The 15,127-nt window shown below is 39.6% G+C and overlaps 1 protein-coding gene across 1 annotated transcript in view; it reads right to left on the bottom strand.

The window, feature by feature from the left end:
- Positions 1 to 682: 682 nt before the first annotated feature.
- Positions 683 to 15,127, bottom strand: part of RASEF (RAS and EF-hand domain containing) — a 77,205-nt gene continuing 62,760 nt past the window's right edge. Inside the window, exons 15-17 of the mRNA XM_055272138.2 lie at positions 13,940 to 14,059; positions 11,433 to 11,509; positions 683 to 3,885 (exon numbers count right to left, since the gene is read on the bottom strand). Of these exons, the coding sequence (XP_055128113.1) occupies positions 3,780 to 3,885; positions 11,433 to 11,509; positions 13,940 to 14,059 (303 nt within the window). The 3' untranslated portion in view covers positions 683 to 3,779. The remainder of the gene's footprint in view (positions 3,886 to 11,432; positions 11,510 to 13,939; positions 14,060 to 15,127) is intronic.

Here is a 15,127-nt window from a genome sequence, read left to right as displayed (position 1 = left end):
GCCTCAGAGCTCATACCCATGGACATTATACTGCCTCTTACTTATCTTGTCCACCATCATCAGGTACGTGTGTCTATGTGTATGTGTTGGTGGTGGGTGTTGGCAGACACTCTTTGCAAAGCCTACCTTATTTAACCAGTTAATTCTTTGACCATCCATTCAACAATTAGGATGATTAAAGTATCAAGCACTGCACACAACAAAAGGGAGGTGGCAGTAGACAAAGTGGCTAAGGGCATGGGGCATCTGTCTATGTAATAAGTAAAAGGACAACAAGGATGTTGACACATTTTAAAAGGTACTACAGGAGTGAGGGCAGGTGGCCTCAGCCTATTGGGGTGCATGGGAATGTGGGGGTAGAAAGAAAGGGGTGAGAGTCAGAGAAAAGGTCTAACTACTCAGAGGACATGAGGATGGCCAGAGCACTGACATTCTTCTACAGAAGCCTCACTATTCCTGGCTGTCCTGCCCCAAGCTGGTCTACCTGTTGCCCTGTTGGCCAGGATGACTTGTCTGTGCCACAGCACTGAATACCAGGCGTGCATTCTTCTCTCCCAACACTCGGCTTGCCATGGCCAGAAAAGACAAGTGTTTTAGAGATATGGGATCAGGCAGGTACATCCTAGAATTAAAATTACTTCAGGGATATCTGCAGTAAAGCTGAAGGAAACACTCAAAAGGCCAAAGGAAGCAAGCTTTATTGAATTTACAACGTAGAAAATATTTGTAGTTCCTTAGACATTTGTATTGCTATAAAAATTACACTTTATGGTATAATTATTAATGGTTTGAAGAAAAATAAACAGTATAAACGAAATATGGCCCACACAATGAAAATGTAAACCATATAAATCAAAATCATAAAACAATTATTCAATACTCAGAGGCCTACTTAATATATACATATGAAATTTCTACACACACATACAATAAAAGCCCACAAAAACCATCACTCTGAAGCCGATCACTATACAAATATGAAAATAAATCTTTATCTTTAACCTCAATTTTATCTTCAGCAGGAGGGTTGTGCAACTTGGGTTTATGCAAATCACATCAAGTATTAAATAATCAAACGTCACACATGTCATATAAAGCAGCAAGTGAAAAAAATAAATTATGAAAATGCATGGGCTAAAAGTTAACAGTGAAAAATATCTCCTTATCCAAATTATTTTCCACAATGAAATTAAAATATTTTACAATGTATCAGGATACATTTAAAAAAGGGCTGTGGTATAACTGTGATTTTAAAATCTCTTAAAGAAAAACAGGGACAAGGTGAATAACTTCCATAGTAATATGCAAACGTATCAAGTTAAGTCTAAGATAAAAACATTAAATATTTTTGTTCTTACTGATAATGTGCTTTAAATTTGAGAATACCTTCATGAAATCAAAACGTTGGTAATAATCATGATCTCCCAGCACTGCAGCATACAGAGCTTTAAGAAGCTTCTCTTTAAACACGATTGCTAACTAGAGCTCTAAGTCTCTAATTTGGATTATGTTACCAAAATATTTATCAGGGCTCAAATAGTTAGACAATTGGTTGACCATCAAAGGCACTGGTGTAATCTCATCAACTTGGGTATACTGACAGGACAATCCAGAGGTAAAGACTACGAAAATACTTCTGTATTATGGTATACTCTTTTACAGATTGTAAAACAAATATAAAGAGACACTTTGGAGAGAATAAATAAAGGCAACACAGTAACATATAAACTAACACAGTTTTGTGCAACTGTACCAAAACCTAAACATGTGTCCCATATATCAGCATCTATATATATCAGAGCCAATCTCATCAAAAGATGCCACTAAGACAAACAGCCATGGCAAAACAAAAGTTTTGCCATGCCACATAAATAGTACCCCTCCTTATTTTGAAAAATTTCCCATAGGCAAGACATTTTTTATGATTAGAAATGTAATCTTTTCTTTTTCTGGAACCAGGAAACAGGAATTCATGGTACAGTTACTGAGGATAGATCCAACTTTCCAGCAAAAATATCAGATGTCTTCAATAGGGAGAAGGCATGTTTATAAAAGTTAAATGATGTTGTAGCTATTTATAATCTTTGCCTGTAACTATCTGGTCAATTACCATTTTTAAAAAAACTGACGCTTGCGGAATTTAAGGTTCTATCACAAACGCCGTGAACAGAAAAAAGACTGCTGCATGGAATTGTTTTGATTCAACATACATAAATGTTTTTAGCTTATATAATACAATAAATAACAGCTATTTTTAAGTTCCTTCAGCAAGCTACTTGGGGCCTGGACCGAGATGAAGGTAAATCAGAATCTTTTGTTGTAGCCCCACCCTAGGCTCAGGTGTTGACTCCTTTGGCTCTTAGAGGCATCTCAGTGGGGAGGTCTGGGAAGCAATGCAGGTTCTGGAAGGAGAGTAGGCCCAACCAGGTCATTGGTGATGATAAGCCACTAGTCACATGAAACAAAGGATCCTGACTCACCTTTCCTAATGGCGATTCCTCTTTTAGAGACATTATTTCAAAACCATGCATAGTATTTCTTTCATTGATTATTACTTAAGGAAGTTAATGTTAGCAACTAGGGAGTTAGGGGACTTGCATTACATTACAGGTTATGCTTCTAAACCATGGGAAGGTTTGAAATCAGCAGGGATACAAAAATGAAAATTTTGCAAAATGTTAAATCACTCTAAGTACTAGTATTTTTTTAGTGAGATAATTCACAACCATAAAATTCACCCTTTCAAAGTATACAATTCAGTGGTTCCTAGTATATTCAAACAGTTATGCAACTATTACCACTATTCCAATTCCAGAACATTCTCATCATCCCCCAAAGAAACCACATACCCATTAGCAGTCACTCCCCGTCCTCCCTTTCTCAGCCCCTGGCAACCACTCCCTTAAGTGAAGAGTGACAACTTTCCTGGGCACTGTGCTTTCAGCAGTATGTGGCTTTCCATGTTTTCATTAGAATTTTTAACATCAAATTTAAACAATGGGCTTTGTAACTATTCTGATATTACGAAATATCCTCTTTTATATACAACTATTTTTGTCTCAAACATGTTTCTTTATACATAAAAAAACAGATGTTTCTGTTTCCATTTTTTTATCAAATTCTGTCCTTATTTCAGAAGTGAGAAAAATCAATACTCCAATATTAAAAAAGCAGGAATAACCACAGTTCTTATTATTAACTGTGGGCCACCACACTCTCCTTCCTACTGCTTCCCACAGAGTCTGAGGTGCCAAGGGCTGCAAGGCCTTTGAGGGCAAGCTGCGCATTTTACAGATGAAGAAACAGATCCGACATGGGTTTGTGACATGTCCAAGGTCACAAGGCCAGTTAACAGCAAAGTTAGGATGAGAACCCTTTCTTACTAGAACTTTAGTATCAAATATTTAAATGCTGACTTTGTGGGTAACCTAATTCAGCTACCACATGAATCTAATTATGTCAGTTTCCTCTACAGCTTTGATCTGAGCATGTGATTTTTTTTTTTTTTTTTACCATTTTAAAAACATTTACATGTTATCTTTTAAGACCTGTAAGGACATGACTAGTCTATTTAACCAGAGGGCCCAAATCACTCACTGAGACAAAACAAAGAAGAACCAAAGTTCCAGAGGGACCTGAGAGCAGGATTCAGGTTTCCTGCACTGTAACTCTCCATATGACAGTGTCAGTAGGATGTGCCACTCTGTTACGAGCCAAATAAGTAACACAAATTCAGTATTCTGGAAATGAAGACTTCGCAGGCCAAGGATGTTTGGGATTTAGCCATTGCAACAATTCTTCATCTGTGGTGACTTTTTGGAATTGGTCCCTGTTAGATTGGTAATGGATTTGCTGTCATCCTTGTCAGTTCTCTTTTTCACTTCTCTGAGAGAGAGATAGAGAGAGACAGAGAGAGAGAGAGAGGATTACTGAGGTATAAAAAATAAGCCACAGACGGTTCTGTAGAAATAAAAATAGCCATGCTGAGTGTCTGCATGGCCTTCTAGACATTGTTTTAAATGCCTTATAGGTGTTGACTTAATCTTCATAAGAACCATATAAATTTGCTGTGCCCCATTTTGTATGTGAGGAAATGAGGGCAAAAGAACTTAAGACAGTTCCCTTAGGTCACATGACTACAGAAGTGGGATTCAAACCACACAGGCTGGCTCCAGCACCTGTTTTCTGAGTACAAGGCCACACACACACACACACACACACACACACACACACACCCGCCTCCCCTCACTCTCTTCTGAGGTTTCAGGATGCTGCAGAACCTGTGATACACACAGCTTGCTCCTTAACACTCTGGAACCTGGTTTCCAGCTTCATGTAATGGTTGCTGAGCTTAACAAAAGCAATGGTGATTTTATAACCATCCTTTAATTATACACGATCATGAAGGTAACAATGGATTTACCACCATCCTTTTCTGTCATCGTAAGTTTCTTCCAGTATTAACTGCTAGAGGCAAGACTCACAAAAAAATGTCTTACTCTCCAAGATCTTATGAAAACCCCCTAGGGAAGTATCCTTCCAGGCGCAGCCACTGGGGATGCTTGTGAAATATGAAGACCAGAAGTCTCACCTTAGACAAGCTGAATGGCTATCTCTGCGGGCGAGATGAGTGCCTCCCTAAGATGGCCCCAAATAATTCTGCCCTTCCTTGTCAGAGCCTGATGCCTCTCCCATCAAGAGGTGAAGGTTTGATTCCCTACCCTCTTGGTCAGAGCTGGTTCTCTACCTGCTTTGACCAATAGAATATGGAGGAAATGGTATTCTGTGGCGTCTAAGCCCAAGTGTTTATAATGCAGGGCTGCATCAATCTCTACCCCTTTTGAAGTCCAGGGTTCCTCAATGGAGAGAGGCCACCAGAGTGGCCCTGGGGACTGAGATGCCACATGGAATGAAGCCACGAGAAGCACCCTGGTGGCTGACATCCAGCCCGAGCCACAGCCCTGGTGGCCATCTGACTGCAAACATAGGAGATAATCATGCAAAAGCAGTCGAGAAACTTTCCGGCTGACATCCAGCCACCTCTGCCAATTGTGAGAAATAAAAAATGGTTGTTGTTTTGGGCAACTAAGTTTTGGGATGGTTTATGATGAAGCACTTAACTGAAACTACCGGGAATCTGTGTGTCTCCAGCAGAGCCATACTGCTCAACAGAAATACAATGGGATCCATACACGTCAGTTTGAATTGTTTAGTAGCCAGATTTTTTAAAGGTAAAAAGAAATAGGTAAAATTAATTTTATTAATATATTTTATTTAACTCAGTATAGCAAAAATATTGTCATTTCGGCATGTGGTCAATAAAAACACTATTAATGAGATAATGTTTAGAAGGCCTTCAAAATCCAGTCTATATTGAATGCATACAGCACATCGGAATTGGATTAGCCACATTGTGAGTGGCTAGTGGTTACCAAACTGCCCAGCATAGCTGTAGAAGGTGCCAATAAATCCTACCTTTCAAAATCCACTGCACTATGAGTTGGAAAGAAGACATCTCAGCAGGGGAAAAAATAAACTCTTTCTAGCTATAGGCCAGCTGATGAATGCAATATACATGTTTTTTATATTTGATATATACCCCAAACACATACACCCGACAGGAGATGGGTGAGTAGTACTACCCTCACCTCACAGATGAGGCAACAGAGACTCAGGAGAAGAAAGAGGAGACACAATTCAAACCCTAACACCTGGGAAGACTCATTTCAGGCTTCTGACCTCCAAAATTGTCAGATAATAAATTTGCATTATTTAAGCCTCTACATCTGTGGGAGTTTGTTACAAGGACAACGGAAGATTAACACAACTTCCAAATGCAAAATCTCGGTCATTCTGTCATTGAATAAATGCCAAACTTATGCCAGGCTCTGGGACCTTCAGCTAGTGAGCTTTGAGGGAGAGTCAGATGTCTAAATAAATAATTTCGTGGTCCTGAGACAGCAGCTACCACAGATGCACTCTGTGCCCACAGATGTGTTGTGGGCTTCATAGAAACTTTTGACATTGGAGAGACCTTTTGAAAGAATAGAAAAGGAGATTCTAGGTGCAGGGAATGGCATGCAGAAAGGCAGAGGCATAAGAGCTTGGCCTGATTGGATGAAGTTTGCTGTCTCTATAGATTATCATTCATTTGGGAAAAAGAGATAGAAATTCAACCAGAAAGGTAGTTGAGGTCAGGCTGTGTATTAGTTCGTTTTCACGCTGCTGATAAAAACACCCAAAAGTGGGAACCAAAAGAGGTTTAATTGGACTTAGAGTTCCACGTGGCTGGGGAGGCCTCAGAATCATGGAGGGAGGCAAAAGGCACTTCTTACATGGTGGCAGCAAGAGAAAAATGAGAGAGAAGCAAAAGTGGAAACCGCTGATAATCCCATCAGATCTCGTGAGACTTATCACGAGAATAGCAGAGGAAAGACCAGCCCCCATGATTCAATTACCTCCCCCGGGGTCCTTCCCACAACACATGGGAATTCTGAGAGATACAATTCAAGTTGAGATTTGGGTGGGGACACAGCCAAACCATATCAGGCTGTGATGGGCTATCAGCCACATGCTAAGGAGCTGGGACTCTGTGTTGTTGGTAAGACATCAATGTGGGGTTGGATGCAAGAAAGTAAATATTAACTGGATCTTTATTTATAAAGATTACCTGATTACATGGTAGAGGATGACCTGATATTAGAGAAACTCTGAGGCAGAAATTCTTGCACTAACCCAGGTAGGGAATTTTGAGGCCTGAACCAAAGCAGAAAAAGGGAGAAAGCGAGAAAAATGCATGGATTCAAAAAACTGAAAGACGACCTTCAGAAGCCACTGGAAGCAAGGGGTGAAGCAAAAGAGAAAAGGAATCAAGACTGACTCCAGGTGACTACTGTTTAATTATAATTTTGGTAGATTCCTGAGAAAGGTAATACAGATTGAGGAACAAGTTTAAAACCACATGAACACACTAGGATTTGGATATGCAGAGTCACCATGGCTATGGAGCTGCCAGTAGGGGGTTCACTCTCTGCTTATGGAATTTTAAAAAGAGGTGAGGGGTTAAAAATACAAAAACTGGAAGTTACCAGTTAAAGATGGTTCCAGAAGCTGTGTGGATGGAAGACATTAGGCAGAGAGTGAAAAGAAAGAGAGGACAGTCGGAGACCCTGAGATTACCAACATTTAAGCAGCAAGCCAGTGATCCAGGTTGATGGTGAAGAGTCCTCACATTGCCACTTACTGGCTGTGTCACTGAGCAAGCTGATTAAGTATTCTAATTTCCAGTTCCCTCATCTGTAAAATGGATACAATAACCATAATATCTTCACTGAACAATTCATATCTCTCTCTTCTTGTAGATCCAATGGCCTCTATCAGCTACGTACCATGTAGCTGCCTGGTCATATATTGTCATTTTTTTTTTCTATAATATTAAATTGCAAGGCCAGTCTTTAAATCCCTTGATGTCTCTATTGAACATAGCATGGGGCTATGCACATGCTAAGTGCCCATAATGCAGACATTATTGAACCTGAAAGCAAATATTAAGGGGGAAAGTATATACCCACATTTTCATCTGGCCTTCAGCCAAAAATGCAGGCATGCTCCACTTTAAGGAAATTATAAAGATATAATTCCAAACATCTGAAACAGATTTAAGGCTGGGAAAATTAGGGCTCACCAAAATCTACCATATGCTTAACAACTGCAGTTTAAATGACTCAGTCTTATGGAAAGATTTACACCCAATGGGCTCAGCTCTGATGTTGAACTGGTACATCAGCTTAAGTTTTTTGTGTTTTTCTCCAATTTCAGGCAGTTGATAATTAAATGCCTCTTGAACTTGAATCTACTGCAAAATGTTTAAAGCCTGTGGTTCTGGTGATGGCAAATTTACTTACTAATGGGACAGTGGTTATGAACGATGACCTATCAGCACTATACGGAAATTGCATTTCTAGGAGAAACTCTTCCTGGGATTGAGAGATTTTCTAAGAAAATGCAGAGTAGTTCAGGTTGTTAACCAAATATTTATGGCCTCCTTTTAAAAATAAATTGTTTCAGACAGTGCAAACCCATACCTTCTCCTAGTTTTATGACATTATATGATCTCACCCTATGAAATCTAAATTGAGAACATACATGTTTTGCATTATACATAAATTTCCCAAGGTTGTAAAACTTCAACAAATGATAATTTTACCTGTGGAGACTATAACATTTCCATTTAAGGGTTGAGTACTTTGAGAAGCCAATCCGAAGGCTAAGTATAAAGCAATTAAAGTCTTCATATGTTTGCTTTATTTATAATTTTTATATTTAACACATCACTAACATCACTAGAAGCCCAAAGCCAGGCCATAATGCAATAACAATAAAACAAAAACCTCTATGATAAATGATTCGCAAGAAGCTTATCTGATTTCTTTACTTGTCTAAAGCTTTTTAAAATAACTATAACCTATCCATTATGCAGCTGAAATAACCTAGTTATCAAAATGTTTTTGCATACCAGTTGTTTTAAGTAAACACACACAAGGTAGTGTCTAAGCTTCACTGTAAGCAGGGCCAACACCTGGCTGACCCAACATGCCACACAGGAGGAGACGGGGAGAAAGGCACAGGAAACTTACAGCTTCTCCCATCTTTATGACATAATAAAGAGAATCGATTCTTCACCGGGGCACTTTGGAGCCATTTAACTTTAATATGACCCCATAAGACAACCGAGCATTAAACAGTGATTAAGATATTCGGTGGAGTACAGACTGTCATATACAGAGTCATAGGCTCTTAGAATTAGAAAGGACCTTTGAGATCATTTCCTTTAGGCCCCTCCCTCATTTACAGATTAGAGTTGCCAAAAGAAAGACAGGGACTTGTTCAAGACCTCATAGCTATTTAGAAATAGATTTAAGAATGGACTTTGAGCCTCCTGACACCATAATCCTCCAATATGCTAGGGAGCAGCCAGTAACCACATGCAAGGCTTGACCTGCTGCATCTGTTACCGCTGCGTGGGAGCAGCAATGCAGTGTTCCGCTGACCAAGGCTAAGGCATCCCAGGGATGCTCCAAAGACCTGCAGACCCTTCCCCACCGCCATCTGCCCCAGCAACTATATCACTTCCATCCAGCAGTTCTCAGCAACATATGAATAAAACACCAACACAACCATTTGAAAAGTAAAAACCTGACAATTCAACAGTTAATTTGATCTTTAGTGAAGTCTAATTCTGCATTTTACTGAACTCTCCCCTCTTTACTGAATGTAGCTCGTTTAGCCAAAATAGCTGGTGTTCCCTGTGCACCCAGAAGTGTGTGGAATCTGTTATTCAACCTGATAGATAAAAGTTTTACTCTGACTTTTTCCACAAATGTGATATTAGCTCATGATTCTCCTACTATTCACAGCCAAAAATAAACAAACAAACATCCAAAAAAAAAAAAAACCCATCTAATTTAGTTGAATGTATATGTGTTCAAATATTCACTTTTTTTTTTCTTTTAAAAGATGAAACGGTTTGGAGGTATGTCCCCTCCATATCTCATGTGGAAATCTGACCTTCAGTATTAGAGGTGGGGCCTCGTGGGAGGTATTGAATCAAGCGGGTGGATCTCTCATGAATGGCATAGCTCCATCCCTTGGTGATAAGTGAGTTCTCGCTCTGAGTTCACAGGAGATCTGGTTGTTTAAAAGAGTGTAGCCCCTCCCCTCTCCTTGCTCCCTCATCATGTGACACACTGGCTCCCCTTCACCTCCCACCAGAGTAAAAACTCCCTGAGATCTCACCAGAAGCCAAGCAGATGTCAGCGCTAAATTTCCTATAAAGACTGCAGAATCATGAGCCAATTAAACCTATTTTCTTTATAAATTGCAGTCTCGGGTATTTCTTTATAGAGATGCACAAAACAGCCTAATGCAAAAGGAAAAAATGTGCTAGGTCACATTCAAGGTTAGCACTGTTTTTGCTTTAAACAAAAATGATTTCCAGCGTTGTAGGGGGAGGTGGCTATCTCTCCTGGACTGATGTCAAAGAGGGAAATGTTCAAAGACTCTGAGTGTGAATACAGGGCATCTGCCAAGCCTGCCACAAACTAATGCCAAGCAGGACACCCAAAGTCCATTTCCTGATTCTCTTAAGTGAGGGCAATAGTTTATTCCGCGGCCCTAGTCCAAACATTCTATTAATAGAACTCTATTTTATTAAGCACTATAAATGCCAAGTCATTAATGTATATATGTGTATGTATGTGTGTGTATATGTGTGTGTGTGTGTGTGTGTGTATCTTTTTTTAAATAGAGACAAGGTCTCACTATGTTGCCCAGGTTAGTTTCAAACTCCTGGGTTCAAGTGATCCTCTTGCCTTGCCTCTCATAAAAATGATAAAAATAATCACTCAGGAATTAATGTCCATCAAGAATCTGTTTCCTCTTGGCCATCAACTAACACATCCTCCTTCCTGCTAACTTTTCTTTCCTGGATCCAGCAGCCTCCATGTTGCTGAAACCAATAAGATCTGCTGGAATTACAAGTGTGGGCCACTGCACCTGGCCCTAAGTCATTAATTGAAAAACAGCATTAAAGATATTGCAAAGTATTTTAACTATCAATGTTCACTAGCAGAAGAGGCCAATTACCATACTAAAATTAAGATTCTTATAAAACCTTACAAATAATCAGAAAAAGAATGACATGCCTAAAGTTATATTTTAACTTTGTCTGCAATTAAAGATGATTGCTCTGAAATTTGTAATGCACATTTTGGTTTTTTTCCTTTTTTGATATTTAATCCCTCTAGGCCAGGAAAGAATAATCTTTTCATTTATGGCAGAAAACTAGGTAGGTGGGAAAAATCTAATGTATAATGTTATTTCCTAAGAATTACTTCAAGGATTAAAACACATACATTTATATCCAAGTTCTTTAATGATGCCATTTTCATTCTATTGTACATCCAAAATACTATTTATTATTAACGCTATTGCCTTAGCTTAATAATTACCTGGGTAATAATTCTGACAAAGTGTTTCTAACTGGCATGACATACAATTTGCTTTGTTTCTTTTTCCCCTTTTGCCCGGGAAAATATCATAACAGACAGTTGTATTCATAATAGTCCCTTGCGTATAAAATCTGCTTTCTGGAAATGATTCATACACATCAACTATTAGCTTTGTGGTGACATTTTTCAGAAATGTCAGCGACACCTCAGATGTACCTTTTTTGTTTGGCAGTAAAGATATTTTGCCAGTGTTGACAGCGACGTTGCCAGTTTTTATAATATCCACATATTTATTTCTCCCACCATGACTGACAGATAAGAGAGTGTTTTCCTGCATATATTCTATCTGCACATTATGGACAAGAAATGTGACATATGCAACAAGTGAAAATTCAATCCTACATCCATTTTCCCAAACTTTACCGAGCAAGGTGCAGAACAGCTTCCACTATGTTAGAACCATCTTTGGCACTTGTTTCACAGAATAATGCCCCATACGTCTGTAGAAAAGAAATACACACAATTAAATGAAGCCCTTCATTGAGTTTCCTGAAATTTTAGCTTTTAAAATCAGCAAAATAAAAATATGTTCCTACTGAGCAGGCTAAGAGTAATAGCTAAGAAACTGAATTCAGAGTTCAGCACTTACAAAGAAAATGGTTTAAGCATAGTTACTCCAGGAGCAGTTCCTAGTTGGAGGACTTTTACTTGACATTTAAAAAACAGAACATTTCATGTCTTAAGGTTTTTATTTCCAACAGTCAAAACACATGCTACCAAATGTTCTTTATCAAATATTCCGAGACAGATAAAAATGAGTTCAATGTAACCACTCAGGAATTAAATGTCCATCAAGAGTCTGTTTCCTCTTGGCCAGCAGCTAACACACCCTCCTTCCTGCTAACTTTTCCTTTCTGGATCCAGCAGCCTCCATGTTTGCTGAAACCAATGGACACGTTCTAGTTCTCTATTATTCAACCTCCCAGCCATAGTGCGTATGATATCATGTCACTCTCCTGCTTCAAACCTTTCAATGCCTCCTGTTTGTCTTTAGGTAATATGAAAATGCTTTTCCAGGGCCAATGAGGCCCAGCTTCACGTGGCCCCAGGCAAGCTCTGAGCTTCACCTCCCACCTCACTCATCCCCCCTCACTCACAGAGCTGCAGTTTCCCCAGCCTTCCTCTAATTCTCCAGTGTCGGCAAAGCCTTCCCACCTTGGGACCTTTGCACCTACTCTTCCCATCACCTAGGTTCCCTCCACCCTCCACCAGTCTGACACCTACCTACTTTTGGGATTTTTAGGTAATCCTTCCTTGAAGTTAAGATTCAGTCATTCCTAACCCTGAAAAGTTTGTATTAGGACTTCCCATTATAAACTTTCATAGCACTCTGCGATCCTCATGCACAGCAATTGCCACAATTATAATTGCTCAAGTTATTTTTGTGTGCCTATCTGACTAGTTGCAGACATTTTCTCTTAATAAAGGAGAACTAAGTGTTGTGGGCCTAGGTGTGGGTTAAACAGTCCTGTGTGGGACAAGGGAAGGAGGTGACACTTGCTGTAGAACAGGGAGAATGAGAAAAGCCAGGAAATGGGGGAAAATGCCACAATGGGACCTTTACCCATAGGCCCACAAATCCATAGAAAATCTGCAAATACCACAAAGTAAATGCATTTCTGGTAGAAACCGTCAGTGCCGGTGTTGACTTCTATATCCAGGATGATATGGGGTGAAACAGAGACTGCCTTTGAGGACGCAGGACTGTGGAGGTCAAGAGATGCATAAGGAAGCAAACTTTGGGAACTCTGCGAAACCATGGAGAGGGAATAAAGCTGGCAGGCACCCAAGAATAACTAGATCTCAAAGTGGCTGTGTGAGACCGTGTCTAGCATGTGGATTTCACAAGTTTAACATCTGTCTCCCTCAGATAGTAAACAATATGAGTGCAAGGACTGTTTGCTTTGTTCTCTGCTCTTGGCCCAGCACATAATGAAGTGTTTGTTACATGGTGGATACCAATAAATATGGGTTGAATGAATCTCTTCTGCATTTCATTGCCTAGTTTTGACATTTATCACATTTGGTTTGCAGTTCTATATTTTAAAACAAGAACGATTATTCCAGCTTAAAATATTAAAACTGAAACTTCTTTTTGAAGTTCACGTACATATGCTACAGAGTAGTCCTTTCCTGGTGCTGACGACAGACAACACTATCAACATCAAATCAGACTGCTGCAGTATGAATTTATTTGACCCAAAGTGCATCTGACTACTTTTATAAATAAGACAGGTCATAACAGAGCCAGGTAGCATTCTGACATGATGACAGATGACACTGATGGGAGAATAAACAATGCCCATGACAACAATCTGAATAGGAATGAGTTTATTCCTGTATACAAATGCATACCCCAAAATGCATATGCATTTGTGTATGGGAATGATTTTTTATATCAACTAAACACAAATCTTAGAGAAGAAAAGAAGTCGTCCAATTCCCTTCCACACAGGTGAGACACTGTACCATCTTCTGCCTTTGGCATTATAACCCTCTGAAACCAAAGCCATCTTTTCAAAATAGGACACCATTTTCTTCCTTTACTTGGATTCCAGGACTAGAGAAGGTTGGGGAACTAGGTGAGAGGAGGAGGAAGATGATGGGATTATTTAGGCTCCTTTTTGTCAGTGATATTCAATGGGAGAAAATGATTATGTGATTGTTTTATTTTCCCAAGGGACTTAATCCTTGGCATAAAAGAGGTGGGAGTCATGGTAGTTCTGCCTGTGTTAAGGACAGATGCCTCAGATGGGGGAGGTTTGTCAAAGGACCTCTCAAGCAAAGGTAGACAAAAGTGAAAGGCCACTGACTTCAAAGCCATTAAACCCCTATGTTCTCTTCCAATTCTGAGGCATCCTCACTCTTACCATGGCCAGTTTCTCTCCAAAGTGCCCTGGGACACATTTTTGTCCCTCTGCAGCAGCAGTGTCACGAATGTCAGCCTTGTTTCCTACCAGCATGATGGGAACAGTCTCATGGGCTGCATCCTGCCAGGAAGAAAAAAAAATGGGGCACACATCAAACACTGGACACATTACAATGACCACAGAACAACAGCAACAGCAATTACCATTTTCCTTTGCCCCCTTTGTGCCAAATCCTATATAGAGGATGTCTTTAAACCTCAAAGTATCTCTAAAAACAGCCATACATCTTCCCATTTATGGAAGAGAAAACTGAAATTCAGAGAGGTTAAATAAGAAGGTATAAGGGTCAGGGCCTGGGTCCAAACTAACTCCATAACCCTTGCCTTTATATAATGCCCCATCCTTAGGTTAATGAAAAGGCTAAAAGGCACTGGGATTAATTAGTTTTATGGCAAAGGAAATACATATCTGTTAATTTCTTATCTCTAGCATACAGAGCACTACAAGCCAATATAAACTCAAAAGGCATGACCACAGAATCATATTTGGCTATGGTACCCACATAATTTTCTACAACTGTTACTTCAAACAATAGTGATCACAAGTCAAGTTCATTATTACAGTTATATAAAACACACAGTAATTTTTCAGCTATAATAAAACAAAAAGGGAGTTTGGAAGTTCCACACTCACTGCTCTCTGGTTTACAACAAAAGCAAAATATAGAAGTCCTGAAGGTCAACATTTTTCTAAGAAAGAGTCAAGTACCAATCTTTCAAAGTAATGGATTCTAAGATAAGTCTCCCATGTCAGCCTATGCAATTGTCACAGGGTCCCACAGTCACAGTGAAGCTCATGGAATGTGAGACGAGTGTGGCAGACAAGTCTGAGACCCAGCCCTCCACCAGCTGGACCCACTGGCTGTGTGAGGTCAGGCAAGTCTCTGCAGGTTTCCACTCCAGTATCCCTGTCTGTAAAATGAAGGACTGAATGAGGGCATATCCCACCTCAGCAGGCTATGATGAGAATATAAGAAGACAACCTGACTAGCACAGAAACACAAGTTTCTGGTTCCTAAATAAGAGAAGTGGCAGCCCTGATGAAAACATGTGGAAATTACTCTTTGCAGTGAATAAAGATACCTGCGTACTCATTGGGTTTGGTGCTATTCCTGAAACAGGATCAAAA

The sequence above is a fragment of the Symphalangus syndactylus genome, chromosome 3 (genome assembly GCF_028878055.3).
Source record: "Symphalangus syndactylus isolate Jambi chromosome 3, NHGRI_mSymSyn1-v2.1_pri, whole genome shotgun sequence".
Classification (NCBI taxonomy): domain Eukaryota; kingdom Metazoa; phylum Chordata; class Mammalia; order Primates; family Hylobatidae; genus Symphalangus; species Symphalangus syndactylus.
This window is presented reverse-complemented; position numbering and strand designations above follow the sequence as displayed.